This window comes from Peromyscus maniculatus, chromosome 18 (genome assembly GCF_049852395.1).
Source record: "Peromyscus maniculatus bairdii isolate BWxNUB_F1_BW_parent chromosome 18, HU_Pman_BW_mat_3.1, whole genome shotgun sequence".
NCBI classification, from domain to species: domain Eukaryota; kingdom Metazoa; phylum Chordata; class Mammalia; order Rodentia; family Cricetidae; genus Peromyscus; species Peromyscus maniculatus.
Window position 1 is genome coordinate 32,107,968 of NC_134869.1, and position 24,783 is coordinate 32,132,750.

General features: G+C 39.0%; 1 protein-coding gene across 2 annotated transcripts in view; it reads right to left on the reverse strand.

Annotated features, from left to right (window-relative positions):
* The window catches only part of Ptprq (protein tyrosine phosphatase receptor type Q), a 194,034-nt gene that overhangs the window by 149,424 nt on the left and 19,827 nt on the right, over positions 1-24,783 (reverse strand). For both annotated transcript variants that reach the window (XR_013045512.1, XM_042263333.2), the window contains exons 10-14: positions 15,419-15,599; positions 13,902-14,063; positions 13,620-13,799; positions 12,891-12,998; positions 12,387-12,668 (exon numbers count right to left, since the gene is read on the reverse strand). Coding sequence is in view for 1 of the 2 variants with exons in the window: in XM_042263333.2 (XP_042119267.2) it covers positions 12,387-12,668; positions 12,891-12,998; positions 13,620-13,799; positions 13,902-14,063; positions 15,419-15,599 (913 nt within the window). In the remaining variant the exon portion in view is untranslated. The remainder of the gene's footprint in view (positions 1-12,386; positions 12,669-12,890; positions 12,999-13,619; positions 13,800-13,901; positions 14,064-15,418; positions 15,600-24,783) is intronic.

Here is a 24,783-nt window from a genome sequence, read left to right on the forward strand (position 1 = left end):
TGGTTCCTGAACCCTGGACGCTGGAGGTAGACCGAGCAGAGTTCTCCAGAGAACACCACCAGACTGTGCTGTGTCTTTCCCAGAGCCTGCAACCTACCTATCTGTAGTGGGTAGCCATTCCAGCTTGGTTCTGGAAGTTCCAACCCCCATTGAGACTCTGGCAACTGTCATGCCTACGAGGCGGGGCGAGGGGAGGCGCCTGGGGACCCAAGAGCTGGATGGGCCAGCGCTCTCTCTGGGAGCTCTCTCGGTGACCAGTGCAGATTGACTGTGCAGAGCTCCGGAGAACACCGCTGGACTGCGTTACACCTTCCCCAGACCCTGCGACCTACCCATTACTTAATTTGTGAGTTATGCCATTAAATAAATATCCTTTTAACTACGTGGAGTGGCCAAAATAATTTCTCCAATACCTATCCCTTCATTTGTAAGTTACGCCACTAAATAAACCTCCCTTTTTAACTATGTGGAGTGGCCTTAATAATTTCACCAATATTCCCTCAGTGTTTTTCAGTTATAGGTGCTTTGTTGGTAGTTAAGGCATTAGGAGAAAACCTGATTCAAGAATGTAAAACTTGGATAAAGTATTGTAATTTAATACATAGATATCAGTAGCAATACATACCAATTATAACTCTATCTTCCCTTCCTAAGAATTCTAAATCCTTTAGTTCCGTCCCAACCCAGTCCGCTGCAGGGACAACAATCCTCAGCAACCACCTGAACTGCTTCTGTCATTCTCTGTATCTGAGTAAAGGTTTCAAGTGGCTGAGAACATGAGCCCCAAGGATTCTCAGCTACTGGATTTGCTTTTCTTTCATAATCCTGATAGCACTCGGGCCTAAGACCTGGGAAGCTATATTTATGCCTCCTCTCTGGTGTGTACAGTCATTTTTCTATTTTCTTCTTCCTGGAGGATCACAGATCCTTTACAATTCTGTTCCATCAGATATTGCTTCATTCCTAAATCACATTACTTAAATAGGCTGCATCGTTTTCCTCAACCACGTCTCCAAAAATCTTAAGGACCTTTGCCACCCAGGGAAACTAGCTTCTTCTCTACCACCTTTAGATTGTCAACATCCACACAATTGATGCATGTAATCCCTTGAACCCCGTATCCCTTGATCTCTTTAACTCTAATAATATTTCCTCCCACTTCATCTTAAACCTGGCTTTTGTAGCAACACCTGAGACTGTAATATCCAACGACAGTCAATCTTCCTCCATTTGTCTACCACCACCTGCCTTTAAAAGCTACTGACTCTTGTACTCCTAATTCGGAAATTCTCTGTCTTTCATCAAGTTTTCATTGTCCATTTTCTTTGTTGTGCCCTTAGTTCCCTGCATCGAGGCTAGTTCCCAGCAGCTATTATAATCATTCCGTAGCCATCTTCATCAACGCCAGCTTCTGCCTTACTTTCTTGGCCAAGTCTCAATTTAGGCATCACCCAACTCTACTCAGTATGAACATTCCCGGTGTAACAGCTGCAAATGGCTACATGAAATACCTCTCCATGGGGAATAGCCTCACTTGAATTTGTACCTTGAAATTACAAGTAGATCTTTTTCATTACTGGTTGCCTACATTTCTTTTAGTTACTTCAGTCTTCTACTCTTTTATGTGCCTTTTCACCCTCCTTATCTCCCCCAAAAGGCCAATAAACTCTCCCTTCCTTATTCTAACCTGATAAGCTTATAACCCATTTCACTGATAAAGAAAAAAAAAAAAAAAAACAGAAGACATCTTCCTACCACAAATCTTTATAAAATGCTTACCCTCGTTACTGTTTCCTAAGGCCCTCATTCTTCTTCTAGATTACATTGCCCTCGCTATTCAGACTTCACACTTCAAATGACCTAGAAATGCATGTTAGCACACATGCATTCTAATATGTATCATGGTAAGCATAAAGTCGGCCTCCGTAAAAACTTGTCCCCTCAAACATGGTTCCTTTCTATCTGTCATTTAATATCCAAATTTCTTGAAATTCCACCCTCTCTTACCAACCATGCTCTCTAAATTATAACTCCAATCAGGCACTTTCCCCAGGAATTCTACTCCACTTAAGTCATGAATGCCGTGCATCTCTTACCACGACATACATCAGATGTATGTCTTCATCTCTCTTCACTCATCAAGAACATTTGACTTAGTAAATAAGTGGCAATGGGTTTTTCTCCCACTTCATGGGTGATGGTGGCTGCTTAGGGTTTCATTGTTTCATCTTCAGACCCTCCAGTATCACATAGCCCAAGGTATTTTATGCTCCTTGTTCTTTCTTGCTCAACTCATGAGATTTCTTTTCCTTTGACTTTGTATATCAGAGCTACAGTGATGCTTTAAACTTATGGATTCTTTGAGCTTTCAATGTATTTGCCTAATTGCCCATTGACAGCCACCAACCTGGAAAGAGAATTGAACTTTCTCTTAAACAGCTGCTTCCTTGAACTTCTCCATCACAGTAAATGCCACTACCTTTCCCACAGATACTCAGATGAAAATGTTCCAGTAATCGAACTTAATTTTTTTTCTCTTCCCATGTGTAACACACTCAACAGAAACCTGCCAAAAGTGTCAATCAGATCATGTTCTTGTATCATCATTCTCCAACAGTTTCACCTTAGCGAGAATCATTAGACTTCCTAGACTGGTACCCAGGAATCGATTCCACCTATTTCTGCCTGTCTACTCACAATTGAGAGGGCACTCTACTCCCTACCAGCTCCACACAGCTTGAAGGAGACAAGCATCTCCTTCTTCAAACACAGAGCATTGCTTCCTATTTCCAAAAGTTGGCAATTTCTCCATCTGGAATGCTTTTTTATCTTTATTTTTCCTCATTTAATCCCACACATAGAACTATGAATGTCTCTGGGTAAATAAAACCTCCCTAGTGAGAATTGTTTTCTGCCTCCCACTTAAATGAGCAGACTACTCGCTGTGACCTTTCCTCACATTCTTCACCCATTTCCAGGGAACTAAGCAGATCTTGGTGGAACACTCTGCTTTTGTCCCTTCTGTGGCCCTGCTCAGGCTTCCTTCCTACCCAACCCCATTCCTAAGTGTCAGCACCCAAAACCTGGGAACATATTTTGCTTGGAATCTTCAGTGGCCAAGCATGGCAGGATGGAAGATGAATTCCCTACCAGGCAATGCACATTCACCACACCTTCCTAAGAATGAGAGAAGACAACAGACACAAAGGGGGAAATCTACCCAATAAAGACAAGACCAGATATCAGCACCTAGAATTACAATTTTTCCAAACCCCGATGCCTAGGAGCCAGCATAAAAACACAATCAGTAACGGTAAGGACATAGCGTCTCAACTAGAGCACAGCAAACCTACCTCAAGAGGCCCTGCATATTACAACATAGCTGAAGCATGATACAAACATGTTAAAATAGCCGTGTGGATACAATAGAGGTCATTAAAGAGGAATTAAATAAAATCTCTTAATGAAATCCAGACCTGCCTCAGCTGAGTCTACCAGGCTGGGCTGACTCCCCAGGGGGAGACCTTGCCTTGGAGGAGGTGGGAATGGGGGATGAATTGGGGGGAGGGCTGGGGGTGGGAGGAGGGAGGAAGGCTGATATGTGAAATTAACTTAATTATAAAATAAAAATATTGAATAAAAATAAAATAATTTAGATGATTTAAAAAAAAGAAAAGAAGTCTATAAAATCACAAACAAACAGTAAAAGAAAATAATTAACACAGCTCAAGAGCTAAAAATGGAAATAGAATCAACAAAGAAAACTCAAACTGAGGGAAATCTGGAAATGAAAAATTTAGGAACTGGAACAGGAACCTCAGAGGTAAGTTTCACCAGCAGAATACAACAGATGGTAGAGAAAAATCTCAGGCATTGAAAACACAATAGAAAAAATGGGTACCTCAGTCAAAGAAAATGTCAAATCTAAAAAAGCCTGGCACAAAACATCCAGAAAATTTGGGACACTAAGAAAAGACAAGATGTAAGAATAGTAGAGGAAGGAGAAGAATCCCAGCTCAAAAGCTCAGAAAATATTTCCAACAAAATTATAGAAGAAAATTTTACTAACCCAAAGAAGGAGCCATCTATCAAAGTACAAGGAGCAAACACAACACCAAATGGACTGGACTATAAACACAAGTCCCCTTGCAATATAATAATCAAAACACTAAACATCCAGAACAAAGAGAGAATGCTAAAAGCTGCAAAAAAGGCCAGGCAGTGGTGGCAGACACCTTTAATCCCAGCACTTGGGAAGCAGAGCCAGGTGGATCTCTGTGAGTTCCAGGCCAACGTGGGCTACAGAGTGAGTTCTAGAAAAGGTGCAAAGCTACACAGAGAAACCCTGTCTCGAAAAACAAACAAAAAAACAAACAAAAAAAAGCTGCAACAGAAAAAGACCAAGTAACATATAAAGGTAGATCAACTAGAATTATACCTGACTTCTCAATGGAGACTCTAAAGGCCAGAAGGGCATGGACAGATATGCTACAGACTTCAAGAGACCACAAATGCTAGGCCAGACTACTATGCCCAATAAAACTTTCAACCACAGTAGATGGAGAAAATAAGACATTCAATGATAAAACCAAATTTAAGCAATATCTATTTACAAATCCAGTCTTACAGAAGGTACTAGGAGAAAAATTCTAACCTAAGGAGGTTAACCACACACAAGAAAAGACAAGGAATAAATAATTCCAGACCAACAAATCAAAAAAGAGGAAACACACACACACACACACACACACACACACACACACACACACACACCAACATAAAAGAAAAAGAATCAATAAACATTGCTAACTGATATCTCTCAACATCAATGGTCTCAAAGTACCCAATAAAAAGACACAGAATAACAAAATGGATGTGAAAAGAAGATCCAAATTTCTACTGCATCCAAGAAACATACCTCAATAGCAGGGATAGACATCTCTTCTGGGGAAAAGGTATTTTAAGAAAATACAACTAAGAAGCAAGCTGATGTAGCCATTTTAATATCTGAAAAAAATGACTTCAAATCAAAACCAATCAGAAAAGATAGGGAAGGACACTACATACTTAACAAAGGAAAAATCTCCCAAGATGACATTGTCATTCTTAACATCCATGTACCTCACAAGGATACCCAAGTTCATCAAAGAAACACTACTATAGCTTAAATCACATATTGACCCCTACACACTGATAGTGGGAGACTTCATCTCACTCTCATTAACAGACAGGTCATCCAGACAAAAATTAAACAGAAAGAGAAAATGCCAGAAATAACTGAAATTATAAACCAAATGGACATAACAGGTATTTACAGAACAAGTCACCTGAACACAACATAGTATACCTCCTTCTCAGCATCACATGGACTTTCTCCTAAAATTGACTACATATTCAGACACAAATCAAGTCTCAATTGATACAAGAAAATTGAAATAACTCCTTGCATTCTATCAGACCACCACAGATGAAAGCTGGATATCAACAACAACAGGGGGAAAAAAAGCTTGCAAACTCATGGAAAATGGACAACTCATAACTGAATAAAACATGGATCAAGAAAGAAATTATGATAGATGTTAAAGACTTTTGAGATAAATGAAAATGAATACACAACATAACCAAGCTCATGGGACAGACATAGAGAAGGTGATTCTAAGAGGCAAGTTCATGACACTAAGTGCCTGCACAAAGAAAAAAGACTAGTAACTTAACAGCACACTTGGAAGTTCTAGACCAAAAACAAGACACAACCCAAAGGAGTAGATGACAAGGAATAAGATCAGGGCTAACATCAATATAATAGAAACAATGGCAAAAAGAAAAAAACAATGCAAAAAAAAATCAATGAAACAAAGTTGGTTCTTTGAGAGAATCGATACGATTGACAAACCCTTATCCAAATTCACTAAAAAGGAAGAGAGGGAGTATCCAAATTAACAAAATTAGAAATGAAAAGGGGACAACAACACAAACACCAAGGAAATCCAGAGAATCAGAAGGAGATACGTTTAAAACCTATACTCCACCAAATTGGAAATAAAAAAGGATAATATTTTCAATACATACCACTTACCAAAGTTAAATCAAAATCGGAGAAGCAATTTAAATAGACATGCAACCCCTATTGAAATAGATGCTGTAATTAAAGTCTCCCAAACCCAAAGTCCAGGGCCACATGGTTTTAGCACAAAATTCTACCACCTTTCCAATGAAGAGTTAATGCCAATACTCCTAAAATTATTCCACAAAATCCAAACAGAAGGAACAGTGTCTAGTTTGTGTTATAAGGCCACAGTCACCCTGGTAGCCAAACCACATAAAACCCAACAAAGAAAGAGGATTACGGACCAATTCCCCTTACAAACATAGGTGAAAATACTCTCATTTGCAAATCAAATCCAAGAACACATGAGAAAGATCATCTACCATGATCAAGTAGGTTTTATCCCATAGATGCAGGGATGGTTCAATAGATGAAAATCTGCAAATATAATCCACCATATAAACAAACTAAAAGAAAAAAAAAACACATGATCATCTGACTAGATACAGAAAAGGCCTTTGACAAAATCCAACTCCCCACTATAATAAAAGTCCTGCAGAGATTAGGGATACAAGGAACATACCTCAACATAATAAAGGCAATTTACAGCAAGTCTATAGCCAACATTAAATTAAACGAAGAGAATTTCAAAACAATTTGTTGTTTGAATCTTAGGTGGTCTTTTAATAGAATATCCAGAGCCAGATATTGGGGTGAAAGCTGAAATATCAGAGAAGCAGAGTAAGCCACAGCCACCACCTATTACTTCACCAACTCTACGAATCCTCTGACTGAAATCCTCTGAGTCTTCACCTGAAAGGGTCTCTGCTGAACTTATATACCTTTCTCCAACCTGCCATTACTTCCTGGGATTAAAGGCCTGTGTGCTTCCCACACTGGGATTAATGGTGTGTGCCACCACTGCCTGGCTTAGTTTCCAGTGTGACCTTAAACTCACAGAGATCCAGACAGATCTCTGCCTCCCAAGTGATAGGATTAAGAGTGTGTGCCACCACAAACATAGGGTTTGGCCTCTATGTCTAACCTAGTGGCTGGCTCTGTCCTCTGATCCCCAGGCAAGTTTATTATGGTATACAATATATCACTACAACAATTCCACTAAAATAACGAATAAGACGTTGTCCACTCTCTTCATACCAATTCAATGCAGTAGTTGAAGTCTTAGCTAGAGCAATAAGACAACTGAAAGAGATCAAGAGGATACAAATAGGGAAGGAAGAAATCAAAGTAACATTATTTGAAGATGTTATGATAATATGCAGAAGTGACCCTAAAAATTCCACTAAGGGAATTTTTAGCAACTAATGGCTGCAGAGAGAGGGGAAATTAGCCTTCCTCAAGCATGACTCCCCTAATTAATTATCCAACATCAAGAGGTCATCCCTGAAATCATGTAGATACAAGCAACACTGAATAGACTCAACTGGCTATATTTATATATTTATACTTGTGTGTGTGTGTGTGTGTGTGTGTGTGTGTGTGTGTGTGTGTGTAAAACAATAATAATCAATGGAAAATAGCCTATGAATTTGAGAAGAGTAAGGGGCTGGTGCATGATTGGAGTAGGAGAAAGGAGAAATGGGATTGTTTTCAGGTAGTGAAAGGAAGGGGAGAAAAGATATACTTTTCCTTTTTATAGATTATAATTTAATTATAACATTTCTCCCTTCCCCTCTTCCTTCCTAACCCTACCATATATCCCTCTCTACTCTCCTTCAAACTCATTGTCTTTTTTCTCACTAATATATGTATATGTAATATATCACATGAATATATTATAATATTATAGATATATAGATATATGTTCCTAACCTGTTCAGTCCATATAATGCTACCTGTATGTATGTTTTCAGGACTATCCAGTGCAAACTGGACAACCAATCGGTCTACTCTGTCCTGAAGAAGACCACCTTCCACACTCCCAGCTTTCCACGGTTTCCTTTAGTTCTTCAGGTAGGGTTGAGGCCTCATGGGCTTTCTCCACCCATTTTGGTACTGGGCAATCATGTTGGCCAGACTTTATGGGTGTAATTTTTGATATTACCAGGAGATACAAGCTAACAGTAAACTTCCTGATCCTCTAGCCCTTACAGTATTTCTTCCTCTTCAACGCTGTCCCCTCAGCCTTAGGTGTGGCAGTGTTTTGTGTACATATCCATTAGGACTGGTCCCAGAAGGCACCAGGCAAAGGTGAGAAGCAACCAAGAGTCCTACCCAACTATGATGCCTATGAAGTACATCAACAACCGTCACGGCACAATAACCTGACAGATACCTTGGTGGTAACCAACAATACTCTAAATGGACTTAAGACCCGTACAGCAGGAGTGATACCATGCCTAGTATAATCCCTACCAACTATCTGTAAACATTTATCCTTATACCCACAGGTAAGTGTAATCTTGACCCCTCATCAAGGAAACTCCTCTTTGCAACAAATTGAGAATACTGCAGAAATCCACAACCAATCAATTTTGCAGAGCCTAGTCCCAATGTAATTATCTTTTACCTAAAAATATTACTCTTTTTAAAGTAATAATTTTAGTTAAAACATAATTACATCATTCCCCCTTCCTTTTCAAAAAGGAAAAAAACCCTCTAATTATAAGGAGGGGTAAAGCTACTTAAAATGCTGTGGAAATAAAGCTTTAATGTAGTAAAACTTGTGACTTTGAAAGACACTTTGCAAAGGTGTCCCTCGGGCGTTGCTTGCCTACCATCAGTAATCAGGACAAGAACATATCCCTGAACTCAGCATGACAGCCTTTATATTTTATTCATTCATCCTTAGGAGATAACCAGAGCTGAGTCTCCAGGCAGAGAAGTGACTCACTGGTTTTTGGAGAGTGGAGATACACTGAGAATTTTCTCAGCTAGCATTCAGAGTGCTCCCAACGGTAGCAGCCACACAATGGTGCTTACCAGCTGGAATAAACTGAATCTATTCAAAATCTAGAAACAAAAGATAAAATTTGATTTGTGATTATAATAAAAGATGTTATTGCAAAGATGTCAGAAGACAGTATGCTTGGTATATAAAATTGTGAAGTACATAGATACATTTAAAGATGCACTTCATTACTACATAAAAATTCATAGAGTTCTGTTCAAAGTTCTGGTATACAGCTGTGTCGAATTGATTAGTCGTTATTTCCCAAATCAGAAAAGTTCAAAATATTTACTTAAAGGCTTACCATAAAGAAAGTTACATGGTAAGAAGGAAAGAGACTCTGTCTGTGCCGTCAAAGGAGTCATTCTCACGGGTTCTTGTTATTTTGGTGATTACTGTACTGTACTAGACATAAGAAAGCTTACTTCATTTGTAAACTGCCCGCTCTGTAATTAATGCATACCTATGAATACCTTCATATACCCAAACTCATTCATGCACATGAACATGAAATCAGCCTGGATTGATCTCCCCTACTGGAATTCCTTGGAAGGAATGTTTTCCTTCCAAGCATAAATAAACTCGGGTTCTCTAAACCTGATGAGGCTCTTGAACAGATTAGTTCTGTTATTTGTAATTAGCAGTATTATCCTATCAATGAGTTTTCACAAGAGTTGTACACTGAAAGCATGGGTCTTTTATAAGAAAAAAGATCTATTTTTTAATAATATTATTAAATTCTAAGAATAAACGGATAGCTGTTTTGAACTCATTTGTTTTCAGATAGTGTCCTAGAATCTTACAGGACCCCTCCTCCTTCTTCTTCTGCCAGGGGAGCAAAAGCTGGTAGCTCAACAGGAGCCTGGAAACCTCCTCTGGTGTCACTCCACTGTCTTCTTCTAGACAGATGGAGAATGTCCAGGAAACCTAGAGGCTCCTTCCACAGAGGGGTGGGCCTCTCAAGCATTAAATACAATCCTCCACAAGTGAGGCCTCCTACTTCCCAGAAGGCTGTCAAGCCAGCCCAGTGTGACCCATCAGAACAGGTGGGCCAGAACGCTCAGGGCTAGGTTTCCCCATCCACATTGTTATTTCATAGCGTTATCAGGAGCTTAATAAATGAACCCTGAAATGTGGCTCAGGGGACCTACCATCAAGCCTGAGCTTTACATTATCTGTGGTGATTTATTGGTCATTTTATTAAAATAGTCCCACCTCGCCTTGTCTACAGAAAGTTCAACATGTTTTCTTAAATATTTTCTGGAACTGAAATTCTCGTTTGAAATTACACCTCAAGTTAAATTCTAATATTCACTTATCCCTGCCTGAGAAATAAGCTCATAAGACAGATAATGGAAAGGAAATTAGCATACTTTACCAATACAGAGTAAAGTATCACATATCTGCAATGTTCAGAAAACATTTCTTTTATAATCCATCGTTAAACTGTGGTGTCCTCGATATGATAGTTACATAAGAAGTAAAATATCTGATAAGCATCCTGCTTCTTCAAAAGTCACAATAGAGTGAAACTTAATCATTTTCTTCCTTGTGCTATGTCAAGCTGAGATAGCCAACCACCACTGTGAACTGAGAGATCCCCCTCACATTTTATCATTTTTTTTCCAGCATGAAGTTTGGGAGCAAAATGGGTTTTATATGACTAATGGGGTTGGTTTCCATTCCAGTTTTATCACTTGCCAGCTGGCTAGCCTTAAGCAATTAAATTCCCACCAATTAATATGAACTGTAGAGGGAAAGGAAACCATTTCCTTCTACACTGCTGTATGCAAAATAGATTGTGGAACATTGTATATGTTTGCTGAATGAATGACCCCCTGGGAGCCTCAGTTTTTTATAAAGAAAAACAATGGCTTAGTACTGTATGTACTCTACTCTAGAATTAAGATGATAACTTACTTGAAAGCCATGAACAGAAACTGTGACATATATATATATATAACAGGCATTCAAAAAAAATTGGCCCAATGTAAATAAAACGATTCACAAAAGAACAATTATCCTTCTTCTAAAAAAAAATCTGCCTTTAGGCTCAATATTCATAAGAGCAACAAAGCATGCCAATGTGTAATTTGATATCAATTAAGTTTGGTTCAAGGGTGTAGCAGCTCTTCAATGCTATAAAGAACTGCTTTTGTCACTCTTAGTCCTGCAGTGGTAATTATGATCGTCATTCTGTATTCACAATGTTGTGACATTTCATCAGAGTAAATCTGTGCAGCAATCTCAAGAGATTACTCTCAGTGGAGGTATACTGTCTTACTGGATTTCTAGATTTTCAAGGCCAAGGACAGAACTTCACATTTGTATCTGGCTAACCTAAATGGGGTTGTCGATAATTGGTGATTTGTGACTTCCAAAATGAGAACTTTCTGGACTTCAGACAGTAGCAAGTCGGTGTAGGTTTATTTATTTAAATGTGCAGATGACAGAGTAACTTTACAACTAGATCTCACTTAGCACACATAAATTGCAGATTTGTCCTAATAGTAATCACTCCAATATGTGTTCATGTCACAATGGAAACAATAAACCAAGATTATCTGGCAAAATGTTTATCTTGTGCTAATTGCTCATGCACCGCTGAAACTGAGATACAAATGACTTTTTGCTTGTGTTATTTCTGTTAATTGGGGTGTGCCTAGCACGCACGCGCACACACACACACACACACACACACACACACACACACACACACACACACACACACACACACCTCTACATGCCTATTCAACAACCTCTACAGAATCCTTCCTCCTATTTACCCTCATCATTAAGACCCAGGCTGAACTTGGCCTGCTCCCTAAGCACTGTCTTGTCACACACATTTGTGCACAAACTCTGCATTGCTACCTTTATACTCCCCCTTAGAATACAGGAATCCACTCTTCTGAGTGTCTCTGTGTTTATCTGAACTGATAGCAAGTAGCTACTCAGCCTAGAATCCACTCTTCTGAGTGTCTCTGTGTTTATCTGAACTGATAGCAAATAGCTACTCAGCCTAGAGTCTGCAGACACAATGGATGAGTCTTTGGTATTTTTTTTATTAATAAAACTTTTTATTCATTTTATATACCAATCAAAAATCCCCCTCTTTCTTCCTCCAGCCCCTCCAGCCTCTCCCCCACAACCCACCTCCCATCCCCTCCTACATGAAGGTAAGGCCTTATTTGAACAATTCATGGATTTTTATTAAAAGATCCTTTATATAGGAAATTAGTTTTTAAATTTTTAAAAAGCTCAGCCTTTCCTCTACATTTTTGCCAGAAAAAGTGAATAAATTTCTTTTACACAAAAAATAACAATGAGGGGTTTTTTGTCTCATAAAAATACAAACATTAAATTGCCAGCTATGTTTACTGCATAACTAAGAATTATTAAGCAAACAAACAAAAACCACTTACTTACCAGTCTCTGAAGTCCTTACAGAGAGGAATGAGGATGACTGATTGCCATGGCCAAGTCTGGTATATGACCGGACAGAAATATTATAAAGGGTGTAAGGTTTTAGGTCACTTAAAATTATGGTTGTTGTTGAGGTGTTCTTTATTAACAAGGTGTCTGCATTTTGGTAAAGCACCTCGTAAGCAATAATAATCCCATTAGGCTTTTCAGGTGGGGACCATTTCAAGCTCACTTCACTTGGAGACACATCAGTTACTCTGACATCTTGAGGTGATGATTCTGGCTCTGGAAGGGATAGAACAAACCTTTTAAAACGTAATTTTTCATGCTTATTGTTTTAGACACTGAAGCTTCCATTAGGTAGAAGCATGAAGAGAATAATATGCTTTCCTTCCTCCATCCCTCCCTCCTTTCCTCCCTCCCTCCCTCCCTCCCTTCCTTCCTTCCTTTCTTCCTTCCTTCCTCCTTACCACCCTTTTAAATTAAAAATACACTGCATATTCTTACCATCTTCTGGAGTTCTCACAAAGATGTCATTTTCTTCTGACAAAGAACCTTCCCCAACAAGAGTTGAGGCAGCTACTCTCATTTTGTATCTTGTATATTTCTTCAACCCTAAAGGACAACAGAAAAAAATTGTTTAAAATCATTCAAAAATAACATTCTTAGATTAGTGCCATTGACCATAGGGCTAATGTGAATAATTTATAGGACTGGATCTCTCAGTCAGCTTCCATATACACTTAGTCTCCCAAATTCCTGGGGCTTCAAGGTTTTCCATGCAGATGATATCAGAGGACTTTCCTGTAATGTTAAGGCAATAACCTAAAGCTTTAAAAAAAGAATATTTTTGGCACACAGCAAGGAAAATTGGCACACACACACACACACACACACACACACACACACACACCATCAACTGAATTGTCTCAGCTGATTTTCATGTGAATTCACTTGTTCAAGTCTTCAGTAACGAAGTATTTTCATGCACTATGCATGATGTTTCTTATGTTAAGTGTATTTCTGTGATAGTTGTGACAATGCCTTTTTTTATTTTTGTGAATATATTTTGAAGAAATACGTTGTGTCATTATTTCCATAAACACTTCTAAGATATCCAAGAAGCACACATCAACAAAATCTGGAATGTGTCCTGCAGCATTTAAAGTGGATAGAAGTGCACACTTTCTATCAGAGGAGGAGGAGTTCACAAAGAAACAGGACGTTTCCTTCTACCTGTGATGAGAAAGCTGGTATCTACAGTAGTCATCTGGAATGCTCTGTGTGTATCCAACTCCATTGCATAGATTGTATAATGAGTGATTTTCCCATTGGGATATTCTGGAGGATCCCAATATAGCAAAATAGATGAAGAACTGATATTTTTATAGTTTATAACTTGAATGGGGCTTGGCACTTGAAAAGAAGAATGAACAATTAATAGGAATGAAGAAGTAAAAGGATTAATCACATGAATAATACTTGCAAGTGATTGTTTCAAAGAAAAGGCATTTGTACCTTGCTCACGTGTCCTAACAGTGAGAACCGTTGGTGGTCCTTCGCCCATGATGGTGAAAGCAGATACGCTAATCGTGTGCTCAGTGAATGGTACAAGCCGCCTGATAACATAAGACAGCTGTTCAGCAGTGATGTCAGTAATATACTGATCCTTGGTGGTTACTATTTGAAATCAACAAGAAAAAAAAAGATATTTGACTCTACAATCAAAATTACTTTTCCTCAATGAAACCTAATAATATGTATTAATATCTTTGTACCCTCTCATATGCAGAATGGTAGACATAGAATTTGTAATAAACATGAACATTTTATGAATTCTAAAGACTCCCCAATATCTATAAACATCTTGTAGTTTGTAAGTTGTTATATAATGTTTTAGAACACGAGAGCAGTGTTTTGAGAAAGAATATAACTTTCCAAGACTGGCTAAGGTTTTTCTTTCCTGAAAGCAAACACTAAGCAACAATATAAGAAGGAAATATTATAAATCAATGCTAAGCATTAATTGTAGAATTCAAGAAGTGAAAGTTTTATTTGGACTCAAAATTTATTATATATTTACTAGTCCCAGCTGTTCCTTACAGCAAACATTCTTGCTTAACATTTAACTGACACATGCATGAGCCTTTAAAGAGGTCTGAAATGTTTACTTTATTTATAAATTTTGCCTATGAATTTTCAATTAGAAACTAAGCTAAATTTGAAATATGTAGGGAGAGCAGCTGTATTAGAACCAGTGTGTCTTTTAGTTTTTAGTGTTGCCCCGGTTGGCTTTGTAGAAGAAATATAAATCCACAAAAGAAAGATGTATTGATTGCAATGTAATTTCTTTTACTAATTCTACCATGAACAGAAGACCATAAAACTTTTATTTTGGAATGAGGCAAATACCAGATCATAGAAAAGGCGGTGAAATAGCTTTCTCTTCCCCCCTAACATTAAAAAAGAAAAGAAACAGTGGGGGCCTGTGTTATCTCATCACGTACCTTCAATTCACCATATATTACATTCTCCTTTTAGAAACAATAAGACTCACTGACCCCAAAGAGCAAGTCTGTATGCTAATGACATCACCACATCCCAGGGACACCTACACCTGTTTATTACACTGTGCACTAGAGTTGTAACTTTCTGACCTATTTACCTTTAGTGACATTTGAAAACCTATTCGTCAAAAGCTGCAGAGAATGTGAGGCCTGTAAATGATTTGAAGATATATTAATCCCTCCCCATCACACCTGCTTTGGCAACTGTAATAACTGATTGTCTATGCAGCTTGGCTAGAGACTCTGGGGTGCTACTTTCTCTAGGAAGAAGGTCAAATGGGTTAGAAAGGGCCAGTCGCTGCTTGTGTGGCATTTCCATTTGTTCCATGAGGCTATCCGACAGTTACAAAGAAATAGCTGACTCCAGCCCACGGACCATTAATAACATGGTTGAACTCTGAGCTCAGGTTCATACCTCAGCTAGCTGTTGGTTTCAATGACTTCAGAAAGAATTAAATTTTTACCTACCAACTGGTGAACTCAGGTCTTCAGCTCTAGTCCGGCCGGGAAAGTCATTGTATGGGTGGCTGTTATAAATGAATGAAGCCAGAGAGTGCAGGTCCGGAGAGATCTCTGCTGAACCCTCATAAAATCCGATCATTGGTTCAATTAGGTTCATCATTTCTGGAGACATGGGGTTGTTTATATACTGCAATTAAAAGTTGGTATTGACAAAGAGTGAAAACTCAGTGCTTCATGACTTAAAAGTTTGTTGCTTGGGAATTACGCATTTATAAGAAAATAACATTTCTATATGTATTGTGTTCTTACTCTCCAAGATTTTGTTCTCAACTAAATCCCTGTACTGTGGTTTAACATAATATGGTTACTCTAGTTCTTATTAGATTGGTACTGTATTTTGAGGGGAAAGGAGGTATTAGTTTCAGACATGTGTTGTTTTCTGCATGGTGTAATTAGATATTTTCATGCTAAGTTTTCATGTCTGAAATATTTTAACTTCTCATTCTACAAATAATAAGTATCCTGAGCATATTATTAAATGCAGGGTTTTTTTCCTTATCTGAGCATCCTCATTTGTATACTACTACTGAGTGGCTGGCTATCTGCTTACTATCAATATTAGTGATGCCATAATTTATCTTCAATCAAATGAATGACAGACAAAAAGAAACTTTTAATGCAATAGATTTCAAGCAGAGTTCACAGCACACCTGTCCATCGTTCTAAAGTAACTGTCGGTAACTGTCCTGGTTCCTACATTCCACAATCCAATCCATACATGTCAAATCCACCATGGTAACAGACACTGACGTGAAAATGCCAGAAGCACATTACAGATGTATGTAGTAAAGGTGGTAATGGGGACAGCTTGATTTCACTTTCCTTTGTTAATCCCAATGCAGTATAACCGACCAAAATAGGATGGAGGAAATGTTGTAGTCGAGGGTCTATATAAAATGTTAACTTTGAAATGAATATTAACCACTAATTTAAAAGGTGTTGCCTCAAGAAGGTTAAGAATCACAGCAACATGTGAACTTTGGATTCTGATTTGAACATACTGGTCAACATAGGCATTAGAGATGAGAGGAAACATTTGATTATAGTGTAGATTAGATGATGCCAAGACAATATCAGTAGTTTTCCTAGCTATAGCTGTGGGATTATTATAAGTGGTTGAAAATGTCCATTCTCTAGAGATCCATGTTAGGTAGACATAAAGAGCAAGAGTGACGTAAAGTCTGAAGTTCATTTGTCAATACGTCTGCCTCTCAGCAACAATGGGAGCCAGCTGAGGGAACATTCAGAATGGCTAGTCGCTGAATCTAGAGAGTGGGCTGATAGGGTCTTGCCATGCATTTTTTTTATCCACCCCGCCACCATACTTGCTTGAAATTTCCAAAATAAAACTTTTTAAAGAAAAAAAAGTATTGAAAAAAATCTGTTTTAGTGAATGTCTGTTTTGCTTCCAAACTCACTTCTAAAAACCCCCTTTAAAAGAATTTATTCTGCTGGGCAGTGGTGGCGCACGCCTTTAATCCCAGCACTCGGGAGGCAGAGGCAGGCGGATCTCTGTGAGTTCGAGGCCAGCCTGGACTACCAAGTGAGTCCCAGGAAAGACACAAAGCTACACAGAGAAACCCTGTCTTGAAAAACCAAAAAAAAAAAAAAAAGAATTTATTCTATTCCTTACCAACTAAACACTCTTATGCTTTCAAAATTAATCATCAGTTAATTATGTGTGCTCTGATTATTCTTATGTTCTAGGACATCTGCCTCTTAGTTACCTTATATATTTTGGGTTGTCTTTACCACTGGAGCCAAAACTAGTTTTTTTTTTCCTCCGTTATAATTAATTTGTTCAGTATTTTTAAAGTAATAGTAATAGTAGATGCTCAAGAAAAAAACTCAGATGATAAAAAGAATAGAGTAGTTCAATTAATTGAAATATCTACAAAATGTGTAATTTAAATGCCAACTTTTCTGATAGATTAAAAAAATGGGAAAATGATTTAAGAAAACTTCCAGCCTCCAAAATAACATTACTAAAATAAAACCATCTAGAACCTAGGAAGATAACCGAGGCAATGAAATGCTTATTGTATAATCATGAGGACCTGAGTTCAGATCCCTCCAGCACCTACATAAATGCCAGGCAGCATGGCAGCCTGCCGCAAATTCAGTGCTCAGAAGGCCGAGACAGGAAGTCCTCAGAACAAGCTGCCGAGCTAGACTAGCTTTCTAAGCAGGCACTGGGGTCTTTGAAAAGATCCTACCTCAACAAAAAGACTGAAAGAGATTGAGGGGGGATACCTACCATCTTGGACCTCAACAAGCCTGTGAATATAAACATGCTTCCATACACATGTGAACATGCATTCATACAGCACATGCTAAAATAATAATAATAATAATAATAATAATAATAATAATAATAATAAAAAGAGAGGTGGGTGTAGTATGTTTACTGATCAGCCAGCATGGTCAAAACTGTGAGTCCTGGTTCAGTGAGAGATCTTGTCTTTAAAACTAAGATGATGTCTCCCATAGGAGAGAATTTACTTTAAGGGTGTGACCCCTGATAGGTCAATAACACTCCAATACAGGTCTTCACACCCTGAAATATATGGACAGCGCAAACTGGAGTCAATGGGTTATTAAATGCAAATAAATAAATTATAGACAAGAAGTTGGATATGGCAGTGGGGTGGGGGTGAATCTGGGAGGAATAAAGGAAAAGAGTTGGGGGTGAATATGACCAAAACACATTGAAAATCTCAATGAACACAGAAGAGGGTGCCAGATCTCATTACAGATGGTTGTGAGCCACCATGTGGGTGCTGGGCATTGAACTCAGGATCTCTGGAAGAGCAGCTGGTGCTCTTAAGCTCTGAGCCATCTCTCCAGCCCATGGGTGGAGCTCCGGGAGTCTAATTAGCAAGAAAGAGGAGGGTTTATATGAGAGAGAATTGTTGAAACCAAGGTTGGATAAAGCACAGGGACAAATAGCCAAACGAATGGAAACACATGAACTATGAACCAAAGGCTGAGGGGCCCCCAACTGGATCAGGCCCTCTGAATAGGTGAGTCAGTTGGTTGGCTTGATCTGTTTGGGAGGGATCTAGGCAGTGGTACCTGGTCCTGTCCTCATTGCATGAGTTAGCTGTTTGAAACCTGCAGCTTATGCAGGGACGCTTGGCTCAGTCTGGGAGGAGGGACTGGACCTGCCTGGACTGAGTCTACCAGGTTGATCTCAGTACTCAGGGGAGGCTTTGCCCTGGAGGAGGTGGGAATGGGGGGTGGGCTGGGGGGAAAGGGAGGGGGGCAGGAGGGGGGAGAACAAGGGAATCTGTGGCTGATATGTAGAACTGAATGATATTGTAAAATAAAATAAAAGGAAAAAAAGAAAGTCTCAATGAATTAATAGAAATGTTTTTAGAACTAAATGAATAAGTTGGGAAATACGTCCTGATATCAATCTCTGTTATCAACTTTTAAATGAACATACATGGGAAGACTCACCCATAACATGTACACACACACACACACACACACACACACACACACACACACACACAATCATCCTTAATCTTGGCCACAAAAATGTTTTGGGGTAAGGTAGAGGACACCTATAAGACCCTCATAATAGTATAAAGAAGCTAGGAAAGAGAACCTGTGATTAAAAAAAAAAAGTAAAGAAGTAAAGATCTTTTATCTTCTTACAGCTCATTTGAGCTCTGACTCTACAGGGAAATGGGGGAAGACATGAATCACAAACATGTAATTCAGAAAACACTCTGGTGTTGCAGCCAATAGGCTATGTTGGAACCACACAGCTGTTCCCACTATCAATCATTTGCCCTGGAAAACCTGCCATATAGGAAGCACTGTGGATAACACCAGGAAGCAGCACAGGGAGGTTCCCCTTGAACTGTGATTTTGCATTAAATCTCTCAATAGTTTCTACCACATGTCAAATAAATTTTGGTGAGCCAACCATAGCATTCCAACAATTAGCTAAGTTGAGCATACCTGTTGACAAACTGCCATTTTGATGTAAGAGTTGCCTTGAATGCTTTTGATTCTGACCCTCGCCCCAATTCTAATTTTCATTGGAAACTCCACTTCAAACCAGGGCAAGGAATTGAACTCTGGCTCCCTATCAACCCAGAGTGTTATAGATTATCATTGATTTCTCCATGCTGAGAATAGTTCTAGCACGTTGTCTCTTTCAAAATGGCATTAGGTTAGATGTTAGGCTCTTCCAGAGAAAAGAGAGTGAATTTTAAGAGCAAAATTGAGTAGACGCAATTAGACTTTAAAAAAATGTAAAGGGGTAGAGGGAAATAGGTAGAAATAAAGGGACTAGAGTGGAAAAAGAAAGCCCAATGTAACACTCACAAGTCTTGACACCTACTGAGTACAAATGACTGGCCATGAAAATTGTAGGCTTTCTACATTAGGTACATTTGTTACTGGTCTTATGCTGCCCTGCATATTACAGGATCTTTAGTAGCATCCCTGGTCCCTGCCTACTAAAATTCCCAGTTGTTACAAGGACAATGTCTTCAGAGGTTACCCTATGTTTAAAAAGAAAAGCAAAGTTGCTCCTAGTTAAGAACCATTGAATTAGGGAATGTCACAATTCATCAACATGAAAGGCCTAGCATATGTTACAGAGGAATCCTTGGAATTTATGAGAAAGAACTAGAAGTCTGCAGAGTTAAATTCCTAATCCACCTGAATAAACCAACTTTATTTTACATGTAATAACCTTCATTGCAACAAGTGGGATTTCTATCAGCTTAGGCTCACTGGAGTTCTGCTGAATTGAATTAATGGGATGTCTGACTTCTTAAGAGATACTCCTATTTCAGTACATCATTTGTGTTGCTATTTTTTTAAAAAAAAATGAGTAAAAGGAAAGTTTATAATTAATATGTTTGAAAGCATCCTAAAGGATGCTAACTCTGAACATCACTCAGGTGAGCAAATGCTTCAGGCTTTAATCGGGTTTGTTCCATCTGTGCTCAGTATACTCTTGCTAAAGCATTCCTAGCAACTCAGTCTCCTCTGTCCCAACTAGTCAGGCTCTCTCCTCAGGTTCACCAGGCAAAGACATTGATATCCTTGAGAAAGGTGTAGGATGAAAGATATCATCAATATTGATCTCTGGAGTCTGTAATTTTAGCAACCCAGTTGATGAATACTAGAAAAAGATGCCTCAGGCTATATCAAAATGTGATACTCCACTAAACATCATTTCACGGAGGGATGACTATGGGGGTCTTTAGGCTTCAGTCCAGAAAGAATGAGGTATCCAAAACTTTAATTTTAATCTTTGTTTTAATAGGAGAAAATTTACGCCATTGGAGAAATTAGTTCTGCCTGGTGTGGTTCTAGTTTAACTCAGTATAGAACACAGTGCTCAGTTTGGTGAAAGGATCATTGTCACACTACAAAACACACATAGGAGATGGACTTGGTCGAGATGATCTGGAAAGAAGAACTAATGAGAAAGGAAAGCTATTGCTTAAGAAAACTGTCCATCACAACAAGAAGTCAAATCTGCATTTATCATTGTATTAACATATAGATAGCATTTTAAGATACCATGTGTCAAATAAAATACTGAAAACTTATGCCATGTCACTTGAATACACTATGAAATTTCAACTTCCTTCTCTTGTCATATGATCAAGTCAATAAAACTAGCAGAGCAGGTTAGATTGTATTTTCATGATTTCAAATCCCCAAGAGCCACTATAATAAATAGTACAGGTCTAGAAAGGACAGCTGGGAGCAGGACTCACTAGTAAACATCACCAAGCAGATATCTCAGCCTCAAATGTAAAAGAATAAAAATGTCTTAGTCATTTATGTATGTTCTGGGTTTATCAGAATATATAGAACCTCATAGTCACAAAAAACAAATCACCAGTGTGCCCATATTGAACAATGTTCAATGTTTTAGTGTTTATTGTCTAGGAGCTGTTTATCCCTTTTCATCAGAGTTGGTGAAACACTTAGTTGGTGTTGAATTTCCAGTTGTTGGTTAAAAATATAATAGATGAGATTTAAATGCATGTTGAGAAGTTGAAATAAAAGTCCTCAAGCTCTGGTATTCAAATTGCAAATATACTTTTCAAATGTTTTTTAGGTATCACCTAAAGATATGTCATATTATTTTAATAATCCCTATTTACAAGTAACATGAAAGACATAAAGGCACAGTAGGAAAAAATTCCAATGAAGACCTTGAGACCAGTGAGACAGAACATAAAATAGCTTTGCTTCTATATAATTTTCATCATAAGTGTCCATGGACTGTGGGGGGAAAATGGAATAAAAGGAATGATAAAAGATTATAATTACAATAGCAATGTCCTATTCCCACCTTCCCTTCTCCTGACTTGTTCCTAAGAAGCATTTTAAGCATTTCTGGTTTGAGTTCTTTGTTTATTTCTAAAATCACTGAATAGGAATATGTTCTGTCTTAGTCTTCTTTACTATCTTTTGGTTTTTGGCTATAAGGATGGGCTAGATGACATATACATACATATATGCATGTATGTATACATCTTCCTCATCAGTTCTCAGATCTCATGTGTTTACTTTCATTAAATAATATACTAAGGACCAGAGTGTATGTGAAATTTTCAGTGAGCAGCCTCTCAGCTAGCCACCCATCATCTACCTCCTTCTGATAGGCTTCATATAATCTCTTCCCTCTCCTGTCGGTGAGATGGGACCTGTTACTGTTACAAAGGTGATAGGATGTGACCACATGGCATTGTACAGACTTTCCTTTGCCTGTTTGATGAAGTAAAAGGCTAGACTGAACAGAACTAGGTAAGAAACTGTAGTATCTTCTGCTGTGGGACAGTCTGTATGTCAAATTGCTCTGATTGGTCAATAAATAAAACACTGGTTGGCCAGTGGTCAGGCAGGAAGTAGGTGGGACAAGGAGAGAGGAGAATTCTGGGAAGTGGAAGGCTGAGGCAGAGAGACACTGCAGCCGCCACCATGACCAGCAGCATGTGAAGACGCCGGTAAGCCACCAGCCACGTGGCAAGGTATAGATTTATGGAAATGGTTAATTTAAGATAAAAGAACAGTTAGCAAGAAGCCTGCCACGGCCATACAGTTTGTAAGCAATATAAGTCTCTGTGTTTACTTGGTTGGGTCTGAGCGGCTGTGGGACTGGTGGGTGACAGAGATTTGTCCTGACTGTGGGCAAAGCAGGAAAACTCTAGCTACAAATGGCGCCCAACGAGAGGGCAAGAGTTTCCACCTAAAACCTGAGAAAAGATTCTAAAACGGAGCTAAAAACAGCTTCCTCATTGTCTCTCTCAAATGAGCAGCAGCTGCCGGTTTGAGTTACTGGCGGGTTCCTGGCGTGTGCGCTTGACCTGCAGTAAGCGGAAATGAGGCCTCTGCAAGTGGCACATTAAGCTGCATGGTGGATTTAGCCTTTGCTAGTACAAAACAAAAAGAGGTTTCTGGGCTACACGCTGCTTTGATAAGAAGCATAGACCCACTATTTCTGAGAGTTGATGGCTCCCAGAGCTGGCGGGAAACATACCACCGCCATGTTGGGAAGCTGAAGTGGGCGGAGCCAGCAGCCACAGCGCTGTTTCAGGCTTAGAAGGCTGCTGTTTAAAGCAATAGGCTCAAGGTAATATAAAACATAAGCCACATAAAGATGGCTACCACACAGAGAATCTGGATTATGTTCTCTTTGATATTCGTAACTGAAGAGAAACATTTGATTGCAAAAGCTGTTGAGTTATGCCAAAATGTGTATTTTAAAGGTACCTTAACTTCAAAATTTGGATGTAAGGATATGTTGCTTTGGAAAGGAGGCTCTGCTTTTGTTTCTACAGAAAGCCAGAGGCTATGGATTTGTTCCAGATTAAGATACATCAGGTTTCACCAGCCAAGACCACCTGAAAGGTCTCCGATGACACCATGGCCCAGATGATCCAACATCCAGAATCGTTTCAAGGCAACTGGTTCAGACGATACGGTCTCACGGACTACTCCATGATCCTAAAATTTTCTTTGTGTCCCCATAAGATACAGCGCCCCCCCTCCAGCAGGAAGTAGTAAGAGAAGCTACGCCCAAATTCCCAAATATACCAAGCTGACTTTGGAGATGTGTAAAAGTTAAAACCTTCCTTTTAAAAAAAAAGAAAGGGGAAGTGCTGTGGGACAGTCTGTATGTCAAATTGCTCTGATTGGTCAATAAATAAAACACTGGTTGGCCAGCGGCCAGGCAGGAAGTAGGTGGGACAAGGAGAGAGGAGAATTCTGGGAAGTGGAAGGCTGAGGCAGAGAGACACTGCAGCCGCCACCATGACCAGCAGCATGTGAAGACGCCGGTAAGCCACCAGCCACGTGGCAAGGTATAGATTTATGGAAATGGTTAATTTAAGATAAAAGAACAGTTAGCAAGAAGCCTGCCACGGCCATACAGTTTGTAAGCAATATAAGTCTCTGTGTTTACTTGGTTGGGTCTGAGCGGCTGTGGGACTGGCGGGTGACAGAGATTTGTCCTGACTGTGGGCAAAGCAGGAAAACTCTAGCTACAATCTTCTAGAAGTAAAAGGTGGTACCAACTAAGAACAAAAGTCAATGAGAAGCCACGGTCCTTAACTCTACAGCCAAAAGGAAATTAAATCTGTTAAAACAATGAACAAGCCTAGAAGTAGACTCTTTTTCAGCCAAGCCTCAGGATAAGACCACACCCCAGTGAACCCCTTGACTGCAGCCTTAGGAGACCCTATGCAGACATCTGGATTAAGCTATCTCTGCACTCTGGCCGTCAGAAACTGCAATAGAACAGGTGTGCACTATTTAAAACTGCCGAGTTTGTGTCAAACAGTCACATAACAGTGAGAGACTAACACAATGGGACAACAATGAAAGTCTAGGAGAGAAACTGCAACACTGAGTGAAGGTGGGAACACAGGGGTGAGACAGAGATGCATTTGAAATACACTGTGATGGTAGAAACAGCCGGCTCTGTGACTACTGAAAACTAAGGAGAACGTAAGTGGAAGAAGACTGTAAGTGGAAGAAGACCTCAGAATTTCAAATATTCATGAATGGAGGACAATAGTGCCATTGTTCTAAAAAAAAAATCAGGCACACAGTGTCATTAATGTTCATTTTAAAGTCTTCTAGATCATTCTTAAAAAACAAGTTTCAAAACCAAATCGACCAAGAGATGAAGTAATCCTCAGTCCGTAGCTTGGTGCTCAAGCTTTAGGTCAGTCCCTCTTCAGACAGAGTCCTTGTCACATGAAAACTATTAATTTCCCTACCCAGCTTTCTTTTGGTAGCCTGTAGACTCTTCACATGCCATT